A 20,659-nucleotide genomic window follows, 5' to 3' on the forward strand; every position below is an offset into this window, starting at 1 on the left:
ATATTGTCACAGCCCACTCCTCCCTGGCAGTCTAACACACAGAGCACCCCATCATCTGTCCCTTCCTTTACTTTTGCCATAGTGGGTCTCCTGTTCCCCTCTTAGAATGTAAGCTCCTTGCTGGGAGAGAGTTGTCTCATTCACTGCAGTATCTCCTGCGCCCAGAGCAATGCCTGGTACATAGCAAGCGCACGGTGAATATTTGTTAAATGGACAGATAATTGGATGAAGGGTGAATGATTTTGCTCCGTGACAGTCATCTGCTTCGTGGCAAAGCCTGGACTGGAACCCAGGCCTTCTGACTCTCAGGCCAGGCTCTTTCCCCTACAAAGGAATATTGTGAAGGCTGCAGAATCACATCTTTAGCGTTAGAGAAAGAAAAATTACCTTTGGCTTCAGCAGCGTCTTTTCCAGGAAGGGCTTGGCTTCTCCTGCTGCAGGATGCTCACTCATGCTGCAGAGGGGCCGGCTCCATACCCCAGCCTCCTGGGCTACCGCCCGCTGATGCTCGTTTAGCTGCTGCTGCTGCTGCAGGAGACAGCCAGCTCGACCGGATCCAACATGGGCATTTTGTGCATTGTATGAGCAAACACACACACACACACACACACACACTTTTCATTTAAACAAAGCACCTCAGAAAGGAGTTCAGGCCTCTTCCCCCTCCCTTCCTGCCAAGCATGGGAACAAACAGTAGTGGTCTTGGCAGAAGGTCCCTGTTGCTTTTCGTTATCTCTGAGTCTAGACCGTTCATTTCCTCTCATTCAACCAGCTTTATTTTTTGGCTGTGTTCTCAGGCTTTGTAACCTGTGCATCTCCTGTCAAGGGGCCTAACTCTTGAACACCAAATGCAAAAGACCAAGTGAGAAGTCCTCCTGTGAGAGAGAAGGTCAATGTAAATGAACACAGTGCCCTAAGGACCTGAGGCAGAGCTCTTGAGTATCATGTAAAATGGCACCTCCCTCTTCAGGGCACAGAGGGATGTTAGGATATTAGGAGGCTGTGTGTTCACTAATGAGTGCCCCAAGGTGTGGTTTCACGTCTGAGACCAGGTGAGCAAGCCAGGTTGCCCTGGTGTGGTGAAAGGCACGGTTTCGGACATTTAGTGGTGGTGGTGTTGGGGGGAGGGGGGGCCAAGGGAGCTGAGCTCTGGGTTCCGAGCTTCTCCCCATCATCGCAGCCCCTCAGCAGGGCCTTCCTTTCATCTTGCTCTTTCTTCTCCTCTTCTGCCTCCTTCCAAGATGCTCTTTGCCTACTTGGTGAGACGTGAGGGACCTCAAGAAAGGTCCACCCTGACTCTCTCTGTCTAGGGGTCACCATGAGTGACTTGTGCCCTTGGTGACTAGGACAAGGGCTATTGAAGGAGTGGGGAGGAGCCAGAGAGTGGGGGGGAACAGGTGACCGTCCCACCCTGCGCAGGGCGGGGCCTGGTCACACCCTCAGCAGGCTAGGCTGGAGGGGAAGATGGGAAGGGATGGGTCTCCGGGGCGCTGTGAGTTTGAAGCAGCAGGGGGCGCCCGCGGCTCCTTTCTGAGCCGACCACGCAACTGCAGGGCTCCGACCAGCCGGGGGAATTCGGCCCCCCTCCCGAGAGCAGGCGGGGATATTGCGGGCCTTGCCAGACCACACCCCGCGAAGTGCAGTGTCCCCGTGCTGCTCTCAGGAGCTTGCCAGACCTCCGCCCGTGCCTGCGCTGGGGGGTGGCGGGGGGGGCGTAGCACGCACCCACAGCGGCCCCCACCTGAGCCCTGCACCCTTGGGGTGACCCTTCAACTCACCTGGTACCCAGAAAGGTTGGTCTGATCCACAGGGCTGACCATGCTCTCTTGGGCCCCTCTTCAGTAGGGGTGTTTATTGCATGAGGGGAGTCAAGTCCACCTCAGTACCGACAGCAGCTCCTGCACAGACACCTGTGCCGCTGCAGGGCGCTCAGCCACCTCCCCTGCAGGGTTAGAGGGGCCGCAGGAAAGGGAGGACAGCTGTCTTGCTCTGGTGGACTCCTTTCCCTTGGGTAACGTATGCGGGGGAAAGGACAGGGAAACGTAGAAGCCCTGAGGCGTCCTGGTAAGAGGGTTGCGAGAAGGCTGGAAGGGATGCTCCAAGAAAGGAAAACTCCCACCATGCACCCGTAGTTCCTATGTGCCAGGTACATTTTTGGGGTGTGTTATGCTTTATCTCATTTAATCCCCCCAACAACCCTTTGAGGAAGGTAAGCATCATAAACCCATTTTGCAGATGAGCATGTGGAGGCTCCGAGAGAAAAAGGAGCTCCCCGACGGTCACCCTGCTGGAAGTGAGCAGAGCCATGTTTTATGCATTTGTCCTAGTGAATGTCTCACAGTGCAGGTGACAGCAGAGACAAAGCAGACCAGGCCGTGGGCTCTGGAGACCTCAGCATTTCCTGCTGGCTTTGCAACCAGATGAGCCTGCAAGAACCAAGGGAGAGGGAGCTGGTGGGGAAGGGCCCACACCCTGTGCTCTTGACATAGGACACTCCTCACGTGGACATGGTCAAGGTCCTTAGGGAAAGGGGGGAAGGGTGGAGCACATGGGATGATGGGTGGGAGAGGGAGCCGCTGTTAGAATTTGCCCCGGGCTAAAATTTTCTCGTTGCACTTTTGAACGCTGTAAAACAGAATCCTCAAAACTCACTTTCACAGGAGTTAATCATTCACTCTCCCCACGGGCCAGATGACCTTTGCCATGTGCTTGGGATTTTGTTTGCTTTTCTTAAAAGTCCATGAGTTTGTAATTGGACCGATGTCCTTTAGGTGAGAAAGAAAGGAGTTCGGGGTGCAGTGTGAGCCTTGGTTTTCTTCCTGCTCTCTGTCTCCCAGGAGTCTGGAAACATTTTCTCAGTGAGAGGTGACGAATTCAGGACTCAGAATAAGTTGATCGTCTATAGCGGTGGCCCTTGTGGGGTGCTATGCGGGAGACCCTAGGAGACAAAAGCGTACCAAAACCAAAATAAATACAAACAAACAAAGTCCAAGCCACCACCCCTCCTGCCTCTGATTCCTTTAGGACCTTGCTCTTATCTGGGTGGCAGCTACGTTTACCGACAGAGATCATTCTCTATATTCCTATTACTCTAGTACCCTGGTCAGTTTTGCACAGAGAGATGTAAGCTGGGAGCTTTTCAATTTTAATATTCCCATCACCTAAAAGTTAGTTGACCTCCTATAAGAATCAGAGAGGACAAATTGGCTGCGTGACCTTGGGCAAGTCACCCAACCTCTCCAGACCTCTGATTCCCCTTCTGTACAGAAGAGGAGTGAGTCCCAAGGTCCCTTCCGAGCCTGGTGCTCTGCAGCCCACAATCCTTCAGGCTGCCATCCAAGGCAAGCCCAGCGCTGTTGACTATTTTTGGCTCACTGATTACAGAGCCTGTCAGGCCACACCCATATCTCTGACATTCTGACAGCTGGCTGGACATTTTCACCAGGCATCCCACCGGCCACTCCGGGTTAAGATGCGCCAACCACACACATCACCCTTCCCTTCCTCCCCTCTTCTCAGCTAACTCCCCTGACTCCCCCTTTTCTCTCTCTGGCCTCTGAGTTGGGAACTTCAATACCATCCTTGAAGTCTCGCTGTTCTTCGTCCTCCACACTCACTCGGTTCCTGAGACCTGAACACTCTGGTTGTGAAGTGCCCTCTTCTTTACCGTCCCACAACTTCTACCCACTTCAAGCCCATGTCACCTCTCACGTGAGCTCTCGCTACTGCCCTGAATACCCTCAACAGCATACATGCTGTCATTCTCCCCACTGACCTATGTACAGTGTCACCACCAGATCCATCGCACCAACCTACAGGCCTCCCCACTACAGACACTTGAATGGTTTCCTGTGGCCCACTGAACAAACAGCTGCCATCCGGGGCCCTCCTTGCTGAAGGCCCAACCTGCCTTCCCTCCCACATGTACCCTGTGCATCAGCCAGACTCACATCCCTCACGCACAGCCCCACTGTCCTTGCCTGTCCCCACGTCCCCTATGTTCTGTCTGAAACACGCACAGCTCCCTTACCTACCTGTCAACACTACCTCTTCATCAAGGCCTAGTGCAAATGCTACTTTTTCCTTGAAACTTTCCAGAAGGCCCCCATTCAAGACCAATTTCTCTTTATTCATTCAGCCCACAAATGTTTATGGAGCACCAACTATGTGCCAGGTGCTGTTCCGGGCACTGAGAAGCAGTGGCGAATGGGACAAATGAGTTCCAGCTCATAGGGCACTTGCTGATGATGGGACGGAACCGAAGGAAGCACGCGAAGAAATGACAGGGTCCAGTAAGTACAGCAGAGGAACGAGTTCCTGGATTCACGGCCTTCATTACAGCCTCCTGGTAACATGCCTCTTGGTGATCAAATCCGACCCTGTAACCCCTGAGAGGGAAGAATCGGAGTCTCATTTATCTTTGTAACCTCCACAATGCCAAACGTCGTCCTGTCTGTGTCGTAGTCCCTCAGCGTGTCTTTGTGAGAGGAAGGGAAAAAGGAAGGCATGGATTGGGGAAGCATGTAAACAAATACCCCCCAGCAGAGGAGCAATTGTTAATATATTGTGAAGTTCAGAATTAAAATAAAAGGGAAATTCTCATCTTGCATTGGTCAACTTCACAATCCCTAGAGATGATTCTCAGTGTGAGAGCCTCACTCCAGAAAGGAGAGGGGATGAAGGGCAGGGCCCAGACCCGGATTTCGTTCCTGCTCTGCCTTGGAATTGTTGAGAGCTTTTGAGCAAGCGTCTTCATCTCTCTGAGCCTCAACTTCCTCATCTGTAGAATGGGGATCATAGCACATGCCTCACGGAATCGGAAAACCAAATGAGACGGCATGTGAGAAATTGTTTCTTAAATGAAAATAAAGCATTCCATCATCATGAAATGTGTTCAGGATGATCCTTGGTCCTTCGACTGGCTTTATTTGGGCAACACTAAGGCAGGCTGTCTGCCCCCCTTCTGGCTATGGGGATATTTTAACAATATTGTTTCTAAACCTCCCATTCTGGATTCTGAAGGAAGAAAGAATGCTGGTCTCCCAGGAGAACCTCGGGCTGCCTGAGAAGCACCTGGGTTCTTTCTTACTCTCCCCTGAAATACGTCCTCCTAGGGTTGCACCTCTTCCAACCATTACGGTTTGTGGCTTCAAGAGCAGGAGCCATACGGTTGCCTTCCCTAAAACGTCGGCCTGATGCCTCATGCTCCCAGGAAAAGTAAAGTCATTTCTTGCCCTTTGCCATGACCCACTAGTGCCCGTATGTGCAACGTGGCTGGCTCACGGTCTCTACTCACCAAACACAGATTGCAGAGGCCTGCAAACTTCTCTCTTAGCCCACGGCTCCCTGCCAACATAGTCTCAGACTCAGTTTTATATCTTCTGTGCCTTCCAAAGCTCACTCAGCCCCACAGTCCCCGTGCCAGACTTCTTACAGTGGGGCTGGAATGGTAGGGAATGACGCAGCCTTGGGACGTGGAAACCAGAATGAAGCGTCTCGAAGCACAGTGTCTTTCCAACAAGATGTGATCCCAGCAGAGTAAGCACTGCATTGGTGACCACTGGGAAACTCCCTTGCCTCTCACTTGTCCAAAACTTCCTGATGGCTTCTAGAGTTTTGGCAAAAGTTTCAACAGTATCTCGAGCTGTTCTTCCATTTCAAAATGAAGTCCCCTAAAAATGACGTTTGGCCATCAAGATCTATGTCTCTGATGGAGAAGGCGTAGAAGCAATTGCTTGGACACACATCCCTCCAGAGATGTGATAATATTAATTGCACTGGAAGAAGGAGAGAGAGATACAAATATATAACAGTCTTTCATTAGCACATTTTTCGTTAGCGTGTTCCTGCGATACCACCTTCTTTTCCTGACCACCACAATTAATCAAGACCCCTGTGGGTCTCTTCCCTACTTTCTGCTCTCTCCTCCTTAGCAAACATGCTTTTGGGGCGGGGGGCCAGGGTGGGGAGTAGAGGGTCTCTCAGATACATGTTTTAAAGTTGCAGAGAATTGAAGAAAATAAAACAGAATACTCAAACACTCTATTCTTGCTCCTCCAAACCCACCTCCCCCTGCTTACGTGGAACATGATAGAATACCACCATACCCTTATGCAAGAAGAGATAATCACACAATGAAAAAAAAAAAAATGTCTGGAGAGCAGACATTGAAAGAGTGGCGGAAGCAGCTGTTGTGGGTGAGCTGAATTCTCAGTGTTACGGAGATTGACGGCAGTAGTCGGAAGCTGTGCGCACACACTCTTGCGGAAAACCTTTTCCACCGCGATCCCAGCAGCCACCAGCTTTGAGCAGAGTTGATCCTGGATTCACTTTCCATCTGGGAGACAGAATTTCACTGTCATCACCATCTGGGGGGTGGGGGTGGGGTATAAGCCCTGGGCCGGGGGCGAGTCTGTGGGGTCTTTGCTGATGGGGACGTCCCATTGAGGGCCTGGACCTGCGGCTTGGCTCTGTTCATTAATGCATGGAAGGACATTTCACCCACGACTCAGTTTCCCCGTCTAAAAAAAGAGACCAGTAATACATACTTCATGTGATTGTTGTTGAGAAAGTTATGGGAAATGTATTTGGAAGCACTTTGTATTGAAAAGTACAGTACAAATGCTAGTTACCATCATCACAGAGCTAACACACACACAAAACACACATTTTTAAAACCGTTTGAAAGTAACTTACAGTACCATTGATGTCAGTGTGTATAGCCCTATGATTTATAATGGCGTGTAGGTTTGTATAACCATCACCATGGTGAGATTCTAGAAGAGTATCCGTGCCCCATGCACTCATTGAAGGACATTTAGTCATGATGCATTATTATTTGCATGTGTTGCTGGATTCAATTTGCTAATATTTTGTTGAGGATTTTGCTTCTATGCTTATGAGGGAGACTGATCTGAAGTTTTCTTCTGCCGTTGTATGGTTTTGGCATCAGGGTAATGCTGGCCTCATAAACTAAAATGAAATTTTCTATATGGTCTCATTTTTTCTTGATAGGTTTGCTAGAATTTACCAATGAGACCATGTAGGCGTGGAGATTTCTTTTTTAAAAAGGTTTCTAGCTATGAATTCGATGTCTTTAATCATTATAGGACTACTCAGATTATCTGTGTCATCATGACTGAATTGGGAGTGTGTGGTTTTTGAGAAATTGGTCCATTTCATCTCAATTGTCAGATTTGTGTGTGTAAAGTTGTTTTTAGTAATTATCTCATTAATGAATGTCCATAGCACCTAGAATGCTATCCCTCTTTCATTCCTGATATTGGTAACTTGTGCCTTCTTGCCTTTTTTTTTTATTATTATTAGATGTTTATCAATTTTATTGACCTTTTCAAAGAACCATCTTTTGGTTTCCTTGATTTTCGCTATTGTTCTTCTGTTTTCAATTTCATTGCTCTCTGCTCGTATTTTGTTATTTCCTTCCTTCTGCTTGCTCTGGATTGATTTTGCTCTTCTTGTTCTAGTTTCTTAAGGTGTAAGTTTAGATGATTGATTCGACACCTTTCTTTTTGTCTAACATAAGCATTTCATCCTGTAAGTTTCCCTCCAAGCCCCGCTTTAGGTACATCCCATTAATTTTGGTAGGTTTTCATTTTCATTTAGTTCAAATGTTTTCTCATTTTCCTTGAGACTTCCTCTCTGACTGATGGATTATTTTTAAGTGTTTAATTTCCAAGTGTTCAGAGATTTCCAAACATCTGCTTTTATAACCATTGAACCTAGGAAAACTGCAGGAATTTAAAGAAGCCATTATTTTTAAAACTAAGTTATCGAACTCTTCCTATGTACCAAGTACTAGGCAAGGTGCTGTTTTGGGTCCAAGGCTACATGAGATTTAGCTTTAACCTTCAAGGAACTGACTGTCCAGGAGGGAACCCAAGACGCTCATGCAAATAGGATACATGGTGGTCGGTGTCACATGCGTTTTTGTGGTGCAGAACAGCACAGGGGTCCCTTCCAGTTGACCGGTCAAGGTCAAGCGTGTGAGATGGGCCTTGAGAATGGGTAGGGTCTCCATAGTAAGGGTCTTAGCCGAGGGCCATTTCTGGTTAGAGGGAACTTTGCCAGTGGCAGCAGCTCCTGCCCTGTGGGCACGTCCCCTCCCAGTGCCCAGCCAAGACTGCTGCCCCATGGCACACATGGCCTGCTCAGTTCACACACATCTGAGGAATGAACTAACAGACTCACACGACTGTTGAAGGCCACTCCTAAATCCTTTAGAGAGATGGATATAGTTTGATGTTTTCTGGGCTGGCAGAGGTGAAGGTGGGGTAACGAAAAAAAAGCTAATGTCAAAAGAGTATGCTACATCTCTCATCCTATAACCTCATAGATACTGTCTGCTCTTCTCCTTTGTTAGAAATTAAGCTAAGAACCTGGCAATCAAGGACTCAAGACAATAAAACGACTCATTGGCAGGCCCTGTCGTGAACATGAATCCAGTTAGCTTTGGGATTTGAGCCTCTCTGGCCTGTAGAAACCCAGAGAACTTGGAGTTCTTGAAGCCAAAGGAGAGTAGAGTGCCAGGCGCTGGGAGAGAAAATATTTGCATCTGGCCTGAGGGTTCCTGTTCACCGCACGAGGTAAAAATGGCTTCCATGCCTTTGAGACACAGGAGAGATCCACTAACAAGAAAGGATTCTGGGGAGAGAGAATTCACAGCCCCAAATCCTTACAACAAAGTTTTTCCTTCTTCCTAAAGTTTTCAATCATATTTCACTTCCTTTTTCTGTTTTTCTTTAAAAACTGATTTGTAGGGTCCGCTTTCAGCACATAGGAAAAAAAACACTAAAAGCAATGTGTCTGAAATTTTGGAATTTGCAATTTTTTCCCCTATTGATTTATTTTGCACTTGCCTATTTTGGGTTTTGCTGAAGAATGATTGCACCTGTGTGGGTGATTTAACAAGAAGGAAATACTCGTTTTCAGTCTTCCAGCGAAGATGAAAATAACTAGATTTCATAGAAAGTTGTTTTTAGTTTTTTTCAATGACACGGTGAATTTCTTGTTGAATTTCCTTGGACAAGTTACTTAAACTCTCTAAGTTTTCGTATCTGTAAAAGACAGATAATACCTATCTCATGAGGTTGCTATAATATGGGGAAAATAAGTTAGCCTCCTTACGAGCACCTAGCTTCTGGGCAAATGCAGAACCCTTGCTATGAATACATAGATGGCAGAATAAATCACCCCAAAGCTTTTTGAAAGTCTATCACTGAACTCCCAAATCATGCTGTAAAATTGGAACTAACTTTTGTCCCTTAATCTCTGGCCCAAAAATGAAAGGTCGGTCTGACCTATTTTCTCGTGCAAATAACAAGTTTGTTTTAAAGAGGAATAATTCCAAGGCAGACGGAATTTTTAATGAAGTTCCAGACTCTGATTTGTGTAGAAACAAGGCATCCTAAGGCATTTGATGTTTTCATGGTACTTTGTAGTGTGTCAAAGCTTTGACATGCCTAATCTCTTTTGGACTACCAAAATCACTCCCAGGAAAAAGGTTGGGAAGGGATGGATCACGTTGGCATTACAAACGGGGAAAAGAAGATGCTAAGTGAGTAAGGAACTCCCTGATGGCTAAGAAGGGCTAGAAGTAGTCTCGAACTCAGTCTTCTATGTCCAGTTCTAACTCAGGTCTCTATGGCTAGGGGGCGACCATTGAAGTTATTCCAAAGGAAGCTTCAAAAGGAAGACTGAACCTTTTTGTGCTTATGGCACATTTTTTAATGTGCCTACCAGCACTGGAGTAACTATTTAGACTAATATTTGATGAGTTTTTGTGATGAGAGTATGTGAAGTTTTACCTAAGTGACTTAGGCCACAATGTATGTGCATAAACTCCAGATGTGCACTGGGGAGGGAGGGAGGGAGAAAGGGAGTCGGCTGGCTTTCTGCAGGCTGCTCTGGGCTTATTGGATGTGCAGCTGTCAAGCCTCTCCACTGCATGGCTTGGTCGTGCATTTGCAATGAAGCCTGCCAAGTCGCAGCTTCATGCCTCCAGGGGACAGGCCTCACAGAAGGATGCGGCCTGCTCAGGATAGATAGATGGGGACCCATTTTGTGACAAGTGATCACCCTGCTCTTTCAGGGCCAGCCCTGCTCTGGGCAGACCTCAGAAGACACGGGAAGCTACAGCAGATCTTGAGGTGTAGCACCCCTCTGCCAAGCTTCAGGAGCACAGAGGGGTGAGATTCACAGACACGGACGGAGGCCTGTGTGTGCTGGCCTTGTGCCAGGGATGGCATGAGGAGCCTAGGAGGCATATATTCTCATTTCTCCTAGCCTTACTACCTAAGCAATTGGATCTGAGACGGAATTGGTTCTCTAGTGTCTTTTCTTTCCGTGAATTCCCAAGGTGGCTTTGCCACTACCAGAAAACAGTGAGAGAGAAGCCGCGAAGGGCAGCCATGCTCCTCGGTGAGTCACCCGCCTCGCCGTTCTGCAGGGCTGCCCGGAGCGCTAGCATCCTTAGCATCGGCTCTGGCCACTGTGTGTGGCTCACCAAGGCCCCCTCGTCGCCGTGGCAACCAAACCGCCTGCTCACCCCTCCCCCAATTTTGAAATTCATGGAGTTAGTATGACTAGTGATTTTTTGTTTAGCACTGTCTTGCTCAATGACAGTGGAGCTGGCATCGTATAAACCGCAGGCACAGTTAGACCCACTGTTGTTGTGTGATGCTTGTGCTGAGCGTGGTTTTTGTATTTTTAAAGGGTTGGGGGGAGGAGGAGGAGAGGAAGTGATAGAGTCCGCACGTGGCTTACAAAGTGTCTATTGACCCTCTGGCACTTTACAGGTACAGTTCACAACGCAACAAGCAATGGCCAAGGACCAACCATCCTGCCAGGTGCTGGTGAGGCCGTGATGCATAAGACCCTTGTTGACCTCAGGGAGCAATGGTTACATGCAAGACAGAAACTCAATTCACCTTCATAGCAAGTGTAGTGTGTGCAACGATGGGGTCATACCCATGTACACATGCTGCTATAGAGGCACGAAAGAGGGGCACCCAGCTCAGCATTGGAGACTTAGGGAGTGGGCATCTGGGGAGGCTTCCAAGAGGAGGTGACGGGGAAAATGAAATATGGAAAAAGTATAGGTATTAACCCAGAGAAGGGTATGGTGAAGCTAGAGGGAGGGTGGTGAGGTAGAAAAAACAGCCTAGGCAGACAGGGAGAGGGATAGGAAGAGCGAGAGGGAGAGGGAGAGGGGCGAGGGGAGAGGCAGAGGAAGAGAGGCAATAGCTGTGAGTGGAGTACAAGTTACAGAGTGTCAGGAGCTGAAGCTGGAGAGGGGACTGAAGCTTGTGCCAAAAGACATTGTGTCTCACAGCTAGATGCTTGCACTTTACACAGGTTCAAATGCTTGGCCCCGTCACTTAGTTGCTGTGTGGCTTTAAGCAAAGTACTTAACCTTTCTGTGCCTCAACTGCCTCATCTGTCCCCTGTGGTTAAGAAGACTACCTGTCTCATAGGGTTGCTGAGAACATTAAATGAGACAATACTTACAAGGCATGCAGCCCCGTGCCCGCCCCTAATCAGCACTCAGCAGAGGTGGGTGATCGCTGCTGCTGTCAGGGTCGTTGCTCTTCTTAAGCTGTCAGTGATGGGAAAGCCTTGAAAAGCTGGAAGCACCTCTGGGCCTGACTCGAAGAACTGGGAACACAGTGGTCTTACTTGTCTTATGACACCTCTCTGAGACCTAGACCTTGCAGACATCCAGGCGAAAAGTGTTATGGCTCTGGGTTCCCTGGTGCCGGTTGTGGAGTGTTCAGGACATGCTAGTGGTCCATCCATCCTTCGCCAAAGGGGCTCAGGGGTCAGCTTGCAGCACAGTGTTTGCATCTGCGAGCCCAGGAAGGCAGGAGGTCTACAATCAGGGCATTGAGACCTCACGTCGGGAGCCACCTGCTTCCCTCTTTCTCCTAAGAGGAAAATGTCAAATACGGCTTTACTAGTGGAGAAAAGTCTGGAGTCTTCGCCACACCAGACTCACACTAGATCCTGGACAGCTTTCCTTTGCCTCAGTGACTCTGTCAGTCCTTCAGTGGGTTTCTGCTTCTTCACACAAAGGAGAAAACCTCTCTCCCCACACGTGCAGCACGGTCCAGAGCAGGAGCCGCCCGGGAATGGAGTTCCCAAGGCAGCAAGGGCTTGCGCCGGACAGAAAAGGAATCACTTCTTGCCCTCCCTTGTGGAGCGTCCCTCTGGCTACTCTGCCCCAGCTCATGGGAGCTTCTCAGACACATACATAGCCTGCAAGGGAGGAGGGAAGTAAGAGCCCTTATGCAGCTGGCGGGCCTCTAACAAGCCCCTCATTTCTCCTGTTGACTACTGTGTTTCCCCGAAAATAAGACCTAGCCAGACCATCAGCTCTAATGCATCTTTTGGAGCAAAAATTAATATAAGACCTGGTCTTATTTTACTATAATATAAGACAGGCTCTATGTAATATAATATAATATAATATAATATAATATAATATAATATAATATAATATAATACCAGGTCTTATATTAATTTTTGCTCCAAAAGATGCATTAGAGCTGATTGTCCAGCTAGGTCTTATTTTTGGGGACACACGGTATGCAGCAAGCAGGGACCCCTCTGCTCCTTCTGTGGAGCCCCTCCAAGGCTTCTAGGCTGGTGGTATCCTCCAGGGTTGTGTCGTGTCTGTGCAGGTCAGCCACGTGACAGCCCCCCTGCTGCAGGAGCTGAGGATGGAGCCCTTCTGCTGAGTGTGTGTGTGTGTGGGGGGGTGAGGGGCTCTCCACGATGCCCTTGGCCCAGGTGCTGCCATCCCCACTACAGGAGCAGCCCAGCGCGGCCGCTGCTGGCCTCTGCCACCCAGCCCAGGGCCTGTGCAAGCTGGGCTCTGACTATGCAGTCTCTAAGTGCTCTGGGCTCCTATGAGAAGGAGGACATTGCCTTTCATGTTATTATATAATAATGAGAAAATGTTCCTGTGTTCTGAGCACACGGTGTTCCATGAGGAAATACGCTGTTATTTATTTTCCCTTCAGAGTATCCACGTTGACAGCACAGAGACACAGGTCTATGGTCATTTCCAGACCATTTATCTCTCCCCACCCCACCCTCTCTTCTCATCAGCCACCTGTCACCTGGCCCCTGGGCCTCAGGCCCTCTCACCTGTCTTCTCACCTCCTCAGAGTGCTGGAAGTACAGCGCTGTTTAAACACTTTGTTCAAATGTACTCATTTGATTCTGACAATAGTCCTCGGAGGTAGGTGTTATTATTGTTCTCATCTCACCGTTGAGGAAACTGAGGCCTAGAGAGGCTAAGTAACTTGCTCAGGGTCACACAGCTGGTAAGTGGCAGAGCGCAGATTTGAACCCACACTGTCTGGCTCCATAATTGGTGCTTTTATAACCCTGTGCTATTTAGCCAGCAGGTCTGGTGTTTTTTTCTGTGTGGATCTACATACCCAACAAACTGTGGCCACCATGACACTTGGTGTCCAGGCCAGTGGACACCGTGGAGCCGAGAAGTACTATTGATTAGCCCTGACCCCCACCCATGTGAGAACGAGGAGCCCCATGGAAGCTTTAGGCCATTCCAAGTAGACAAAGCTATCCTTCCTGCCTGGGATGTTCCCAGAGCTTCTCAGGTCACCCCCGACTGGGACTGTCTGGAATCCATGTGGGCAGCCCGGCACCTCCGGAGCAATTCCCGGGATTCTCAGAGCTTCCCAGAACCAGCCTGGGCACCAGCTGCTGGACACCAGGGCTCTGGGGCCAGCTGTCTGGGCCTGGCCAGCAGTGAGCCACAGGGACCGTCTCCAGGAATGCCCAGTTGACATGTCTTAGAGTCTGTCACAGCATATCTCTGGGTCTGGGCCTGTCTGCGGGTGTAAACGGACAAATATGTATCTCACAAGGGTGTGCATCACGTGTGTGTGTGTGTGGGGGGGCTTGTGTCCAAATATGGGTACGTACCAATATGAGCATAAATTGTGTCAAAGTGTGTGTGCGAAAGAGGGAGGTATATAGCTGTGTACCCTCGTGCGTGTGCATGGGCGCACGCTCCTCGTGGCTCTAAACGCAGCTGTGGCTTATAGCTACCCTGACGTCCCTCCTTGGATGCTCCAAGGCCCCCGGCAATGTTCCAGGGTGACCCAGGCCCTGCCTTGCTGAGGGATGCAGCTTGGTTCTCTGTGGGCTTGACTTTGTCCCTGTAGGGAGCAGCCCCTCCCGCTTTGGATTCTGCCCTCCTCCGCTGCCATGTGGACTGCCCCGGCCCTCCCCCAGCCACATCAGAAGGGAGCTGGCGAACATTCGGTTCAGACACGGTGCCCAGAGCCATGGCAGGGCTGTGTCCGAGCCTTTCTGTACCCCACCACCATCCCCTTTTGACCTGCCTGTCCCCCCACCCTGGTGGACACAGCTCATGGGTGAGGGCCCCCCATCCCTAGTCTTTCTGTCTCTAATTGGTTTCCAAGTGGGGTGGAGCATCACTCTCTGAGATGTCTCCAGGCTCCTGTCTGGACCGCTGGGGATTTCACTCATAGCCTCCCCATCACCCTGCCAAGCTGGGAGAACTGGGAACTGTGGGGGCCGTTAGAACCTGTGACCATTTGGAGTCTGATGGTGAGTGGGACAATAAGCTGCTGGTGGGCTCCTAGGATAGAAGCAGCAGTTCAAGAGGCAGGGTGATGGGTTCTGCAACCTGGCAGGCAGCTCTTGGCACCGGCTCCGAGATAACATGCATAGTCATTCCCTCTGCAGCAGCTCTCCTCTGCTGCCCCATGCGCCCTCCTCCTTACCACCGTGTCTCCTTCCCCTGTCCTCAGCCCCTGAGCCCAGGTGTCCCAGGTGTGACCACCCTCAATAACGCCCTTTGGCCAGTAAGGCTTAGGCACGGTGCCTCCTGGCAGGGGCTCTTTTATGATGAGGAAAACAATTGGAAAGCTCTGTGACTTTGGACAAATTGCTCAAGCCCTTTGTGCCTCTATTTTTTAATCTGTAAAATGGGGCTAGGAATAGGGTTATGGTGAGATGTAAATGAGTGACAGTGAGTAAAGTACTTGAAACAGTACCTAGCAGGTAGAAAGCACTGTCATTGCTATAATGAGACTATCCTAGAAGTCAATCTGGCCTTTTCCCAGGGTCCACTGGGCATGAGGGTGGGGTGGGTATGGATAGAGAGACTTGTCTTTTGTGGTGTCTAGGCTTGGAAGAAAGGAGGGGCAGAGCCTTCACCCCTGGAAAGGAGTCCCCCTGTCTTGCATTATGGGGCACCTCAGGCTGCCTGGTGGTCCCCCCTTCCCCCCGCCCCAGGGCTGCCTCCCTGTCCAGGCAGGTGAGGGCTGTAGCACTGCAAAACCTGTCCCTCCAGGACAGACCCTGCGTCCCTGCTCTTCTTTCATCTCAGTAGCCTTTTCTTAAAGGTCAGCAGAGCAGAGACCCCTCTAGAATTTGTCTGGTGATAAGGCCAGCAGACAGCCTCTAAAAATAAACCTTAATAAGATTCTAAGTAAATGCTTTCCACAACAATTCAGATCACGATTCTTTTTTCTTTCCTAGAGCAAAGTGACCTATAGTGCAGCCCATCCCGCAGAGGAGGAAATGTCAAAGGCTTCTAGAAGGCAGGATTGAATCTAGATAAGGCTCCGCTCTGCTCTGGGCAGGTCTAGGCAGAAGGACCGGCAGTCTTAGCTGAAAGGCGCCCCTGTAGCCCCATCCCTGGGCTGTACCCACACTGCTCCTGCCTCCACCCCCACAGTGGGCCGCGGGAACAACCCCAGCCCTGTTGGAGTGTTTCTGTCCCCAGGGGCAAGTGGAAGATGTCTTAGCTTTGTTACATTTCGCTTTTCCCCCAGCCTGTGGCTCTCAGAGGTGGTGTCACTGAGTCCGTCTAGTTTACTGGGGCTGCGGGCCCGCATAGACTGGACACACAGGGAGCGCCAAGCTGTGGAATGCCCAGGAGCAGGGCCCAGGCTCCCGTCTCCCAGCAAGCCGCACTGGCTGGCCCTCTGGGACGTGCCAGCCAGGGCGCGGCTGCGGAGATGTCTTTCCTGCAAAGTGAGAAAAGGTCAGCAGTGTGCTGGGATCGCCATCAGGGGCACGAGCCCGGCAGGGGAAGGCTGCAGGGGTGGGGAGAGATGAAGGAGGAGAGGGGAGGAGGAGAAAGGAGGGAAAGAGAAAGGAAGGGAAGGCGGAGCCAGGGGAGGGACGAGGACGACTAAGGCAGCGCCCATGCTGGCGCTCCCTGCTCTCTGGGTCCCCCGCCGTGCTGCGGCTGGGGGCCTGCTGTCCCCCACTTGGGCACCTGCGGGGGGTGCAGGAGCAGCGGGGGCACGGGGGTGGGGTGGGGGGAAGGCGCGGAAGAAAAAAACAAAAGGGCGGGAGCACGTCCCAGGGAGGAGCCTGACCTGGTTTTAATGACGCGCCCGGGGAACGGGTGGGCTAGTCCCACCTGCTCCCATCCCGGAGCGCAGGCTCCACCTGCCGGGTCCCAGCCCTGCCTCCTACCTGATTGCATTTCTCCTAGCTTTCCGTGGGGTGGTGGAATGTTTTCACCATTACTTTCCTGGAGCTGGGGTTGAGGAGACTGTCTCGCTAGAGTGATATATTATTGTTGTTCTCTCGCCCCTGTCTTTGGTTTGGGATTTGAGGATGGAGATGTATTCTCTCATAATTAATTTAAGTGGCTGTCACTGTGGTCACCGCTGGCCCTGGCAAAGAGCAGAGCCTGAGAAATGGAAGCGAGGGAAGGGAAATAATAACCACAGCCTTGATGAGTCTTTACTGCTAAGTGGTGGGGCCAGCCAGCCTGGGACAGTCCTCTCTCCAGCACCCACAGTACATGGCGTGTGAGCACCAACCGTCTTCTAAGCAACTTTATATATTGCCTCACTTAACTCCCACAATCACCCCACACGTTAGCTAGTATTAGCCCCATTTTACAGATCAGAAAACTACAATTCAAGGAGGGTAAGTAACTCGCTGACAGTCACACTTCCAGCAGCAGGAAAAGTCTGGACTTGAGCCCTGATCTCTGACTTTGCAATGTTGTGCTGTATCCCAGCAGCCCCTCCTGATTCGTTTCTTCGAGGCCCCAACATTTCCAATGTCCTGCTTACCTTCTCTCCCCGTACCCCATCTCCAAACCTGTCTCTGGCACCAGTTGGCCTCTCTGCCTCACGTCTCCATGACAGTGTGTTCTATGAGGCAAGTCTGGGACTGCCTCACACTGAGGTTCCAGGGACTGACAACAGCCTGAAGTGTCCCCCTTCTCCCACCCCAAGATTTGCCTTTGAAGTAGAATCTAAACCTCCAGTTAAAAGACAGTTTCTTAAGGAAATTGATTTAAGTGACAGCCAGGAATGTGCAGCAGTGTTGAGGGCACAGCACGCCTCACAAGCATCCCCGCAGCACATAGGCAGGGCCCATTCCATCCCTGGACTCGGCCTTCGGGGCCTTCGGAGGTGGGTCTGGGAAAGAGGAGTGGCTGAACCTCAGCTGAGAATGTACTGCATGGCACCTCCTGCCAAGCACTTCACAACTACCCATGGGGGGGCTGCTATCCTCCCCATCTCACAGAGAAGGAAACCAGTGTCTTCTTAGACATGAAGTAACTTGCCCAAAGAGATGCAGCTAATAAGTGCCTGAGCTGGAATTCAAACCCATTCATTCAGTCATTCAGTCATTAAAGCGTATTTGTATTCTTTATTACTTTTGCTGTGCGTTCCCAAGTGTATTTCCCATTCATTCATTCATTTTTTAAACTATCATCCATTCATTATTATTCTTTCACTGTTATTTTTGCTGTGTTCCCAAATGGGTGAATAGATGTGAACAAATCAGTTCACAGTAAGGTGATGATGGTTGGTAGTCTGATGGTCTAAATACGAAGGAGTCAGGAAAAGAAAGAAAACCTTCTTGAAAGAGACCTATGGAATCAGGCCTTTTCCCCACCCCTTCCACACTGTGGCTTGGGGGAGGGGCACAGAGGCCCCAGGTGGGACCTCTTTAAATGTCCCTTGACTCTCCTGCCTGGGCCACCTGACTTCACTGTGACATGTTGAGGATTATTAGCTCACTGTGAAGTGTCTTGTACTTCTTGGAATATTTGGGCAGCCTATATATACAGGAATCGTCATTTTCTTTTTCTTTTTTTTTTTTTTCTTTTTTTGCTTTCTCAGTTCAACAGAGAATGATTTTTAAATATACTTAAAGAATAGGATTTAAAAAAAAAAACAAAACAAAAAAAAAAACGTGGAGCCTGACGTAAAAATTGGAAAACAGATGAAACCCAGAGTATTTTCAAGGTGTCTTGCTCTGTGTTTCTGTGTTTCTGTTTTGCAGGTTTTAAAAGCAGAATTAAAGTGTAAAGCAGAGGGAAATTTCTGTGATGCAGCGTTTACATAAGAAACACATTCAGAAAAAGAGGCTGTGATTCTGAAAGTGTCCTTTTTATGCGGCACTAAAAAGCTCCCTTGGGATCAGAGGAGGGTTAAATTAGTTGGGGAGAAGAGGAAACAAAACCCCCCTTTACAAATTGCAAATCTCTCCCAAACTGAACATCTCACCCCAGGAAATGGCCACACTGTGTTCAAGAGCAGACAAAAGGCTCTTTGTGTAAGGGTTCCGCCTTCTCAAGGCTTCACTCCAGTTCCCAGGCTCCTCCTATATCCGCTTAGCAAATCCCGACTTTGCACTGGGTGCTGCTTCCTGGGCCTTGAACGTGACTGTCAAGTAGGTGCTTGTTTTCAGTGGTTGTGCATTTTGCTCTAGAAATGTACCCACAGGCCATGGAATTGACTCGAGGAATCAAAGTCAGTGGGAATAGCACAAAATGTCATGCATTTCCCCAAGCCCATTTATGTATGTGTGTCTTTGGATATATAATATTTTCTCGGACATCTAGCAAGTATTTGCATGTTAAATGTCATAGAATTTCACATACAAGGATAATGCTATTTACGGAATGTCCTGGTTATCCATTTCTGCATAGCAAATGGCCCTAAACGTGGGGATTTAAACAGCAACCATTTTATTACGTATTGTGATTTTGTACATCCAGGACGAGGGCAGGGCTCAGCTGGGTGATTCTCCTGCTCCCGGTGCCGTTGACGCGGGGTCACTCGGCGGTTTTCAGCTAGTGGTGGAGCGAATCTGGAGGGTGCAAAACAGTTTTATTCACACACCTGGCACCTTGGCAGGGATGGCTGTAAGGCTGGCATCCAAGGGCCCCTCTCTCCATGTAGACTCAACGCCTCTCCACATAGTCTCTCCAGCACAGCGACCAGACTTTTTAAATGATGGTTCAGGTCTCCAATACCAGGCATTGCAGGACACAGAAAGCTGGCTGCCAGACCCTATTTAAGGCCTTTCTTTGGAGTCCCCACATTCCCAACGTCTTCCTTCCCCTCTCTCCTTCTTTCTCCCCACGAGTCTGACTCAGACACCAATGTACTGTGTTCAGCACTGGCCCGACGTCACTTTTGCTGCAGACTATTATTGGTCAAAGCAAAGCACAGTGTACCCCAGAATCATGGGGAGGGGAAATAGAGCCCCATCTCTCTATGGGAGGAGAATCAAAGAATTTATGTCCACCTGTCACCCAGCAGCCAACTACACCTAGTATCAGTAGGGTTTATGTTTACACTTATTTGTCCAAGGTTAAGAATGATGGGATCTGGGATTTGAAAGGGACCTTAAAGACCGTCTCGTTCGACATCCTGATTTTACAGAGAAGCAAGGCCCAAAGAGGTCTAACCCCCGGAACACAGCCACCAACCTCAAAGGCAAGCCTCAAACCCACATGTTTCAACCCCTGATTCAAGAAGGTCCTTATCAAAGCCCTACGAGGGTCCAGTGCAGCCCTTACACCCGAGAGAGAGAGACAATGTTGGGTGTTCTGCAGTTCTCGATGTGCAAGAGTTTACAGTTCCGTGCAGGGGAAGAGTCAAGAAATAACCTCAGTCTAGGTAATATAAGAATGACAAATACCATGCCATGAAATTCTATGGAAGGATAAATCTAATCTAGTGACGGAATATAGGAAGGGACTTCTCAAGACCTGGGCTTGCATGGGCCTTTAAGGATGGGTGGAAATTTTGGTGACAGTACAGCGGGAGGGTGTTCCAGCCAGAAAACATCGTGAGCAAAGGGAGAGAGAGGCCGGCCAGGGACGAGGGCGAGTGTCAGGGTGAGGAGTGAGGACGTCATTCTGCGTTGTCCACACTCGGTGCCCCAGGCACCCTGGAGACCCAGGGTGCACACTGCTCAGACAGACGTCCACACCTGCATGGTGGTCACTGCGATGCTTTACTGCGACCTCTTCCCCGTGAGCAGGCGCAGCTTTCTGTTCTAGACCAGCTGCTCTCAACACTGGCTGCACATTAGAATCCCCATAGATGCCTTTAAAACATCTTGATTCCTGGGCTCCACCCCTAGATGTTCTGGGATGGGACCCAGGCCTCGCTTTTTTTTCGTTTTTCTTTTTTTTTAACTCCCCAGGTGATTTTAATGTGCTGGAGCAATGGTTCTCGAACACTGGTGCACCTCCGAATCCGTGGAGGGCTTATCAAACACAGATTACTCCCCACCCCCAGTTTCTGTGTTAGAAACTCTGGGGATGGAGCCCAGGAATTAGCACCTCTAACAGGTTCCCAGG

General features: G+C 49.7%; 1 protein-coding gene across 1 annotated transcript in view; it reads left to right on the forward strand.

Moving 5' to 3' along the window:
* The window catches only part of MAB21L3 (mab-21 like 3), a 59,274-nt gene extending 54,354 nt beyond the window's left edge, over positions 1 to 4,920 (forward strand). The window contains exon 7 of the mRNA XM_088799517.1: positions 4,139 to 4,920. Within this exon, the coding sequence (XP_088655643.1) occupies positions 4,139 to 4,219 (81 nt within the window). The 3' untranslated portion in view covers positions 4,220 to 4,920. The remainder of the gene's footprint in view (positions 1 to 4,138) is intronic.
* The last annotated feature ends 15,739 nt before the right edge of the window (positions 4,921 to 20,659 follow it).

This window comes from Rhinolophus sinicus, chromosome 7 (assembly GCF_057876585.1).
Source record: "Rhinolophus sinicus isolate RSI-liver-muscle chromosome 7, RSI-T2T, whole genome shotgun sequence".
NCBI lineage: Eukaryota > Metazoa > Chordata > Mammalia > Chiroptera > Rhinolophidae > Rhinolophus > Rhinolophus sinicus.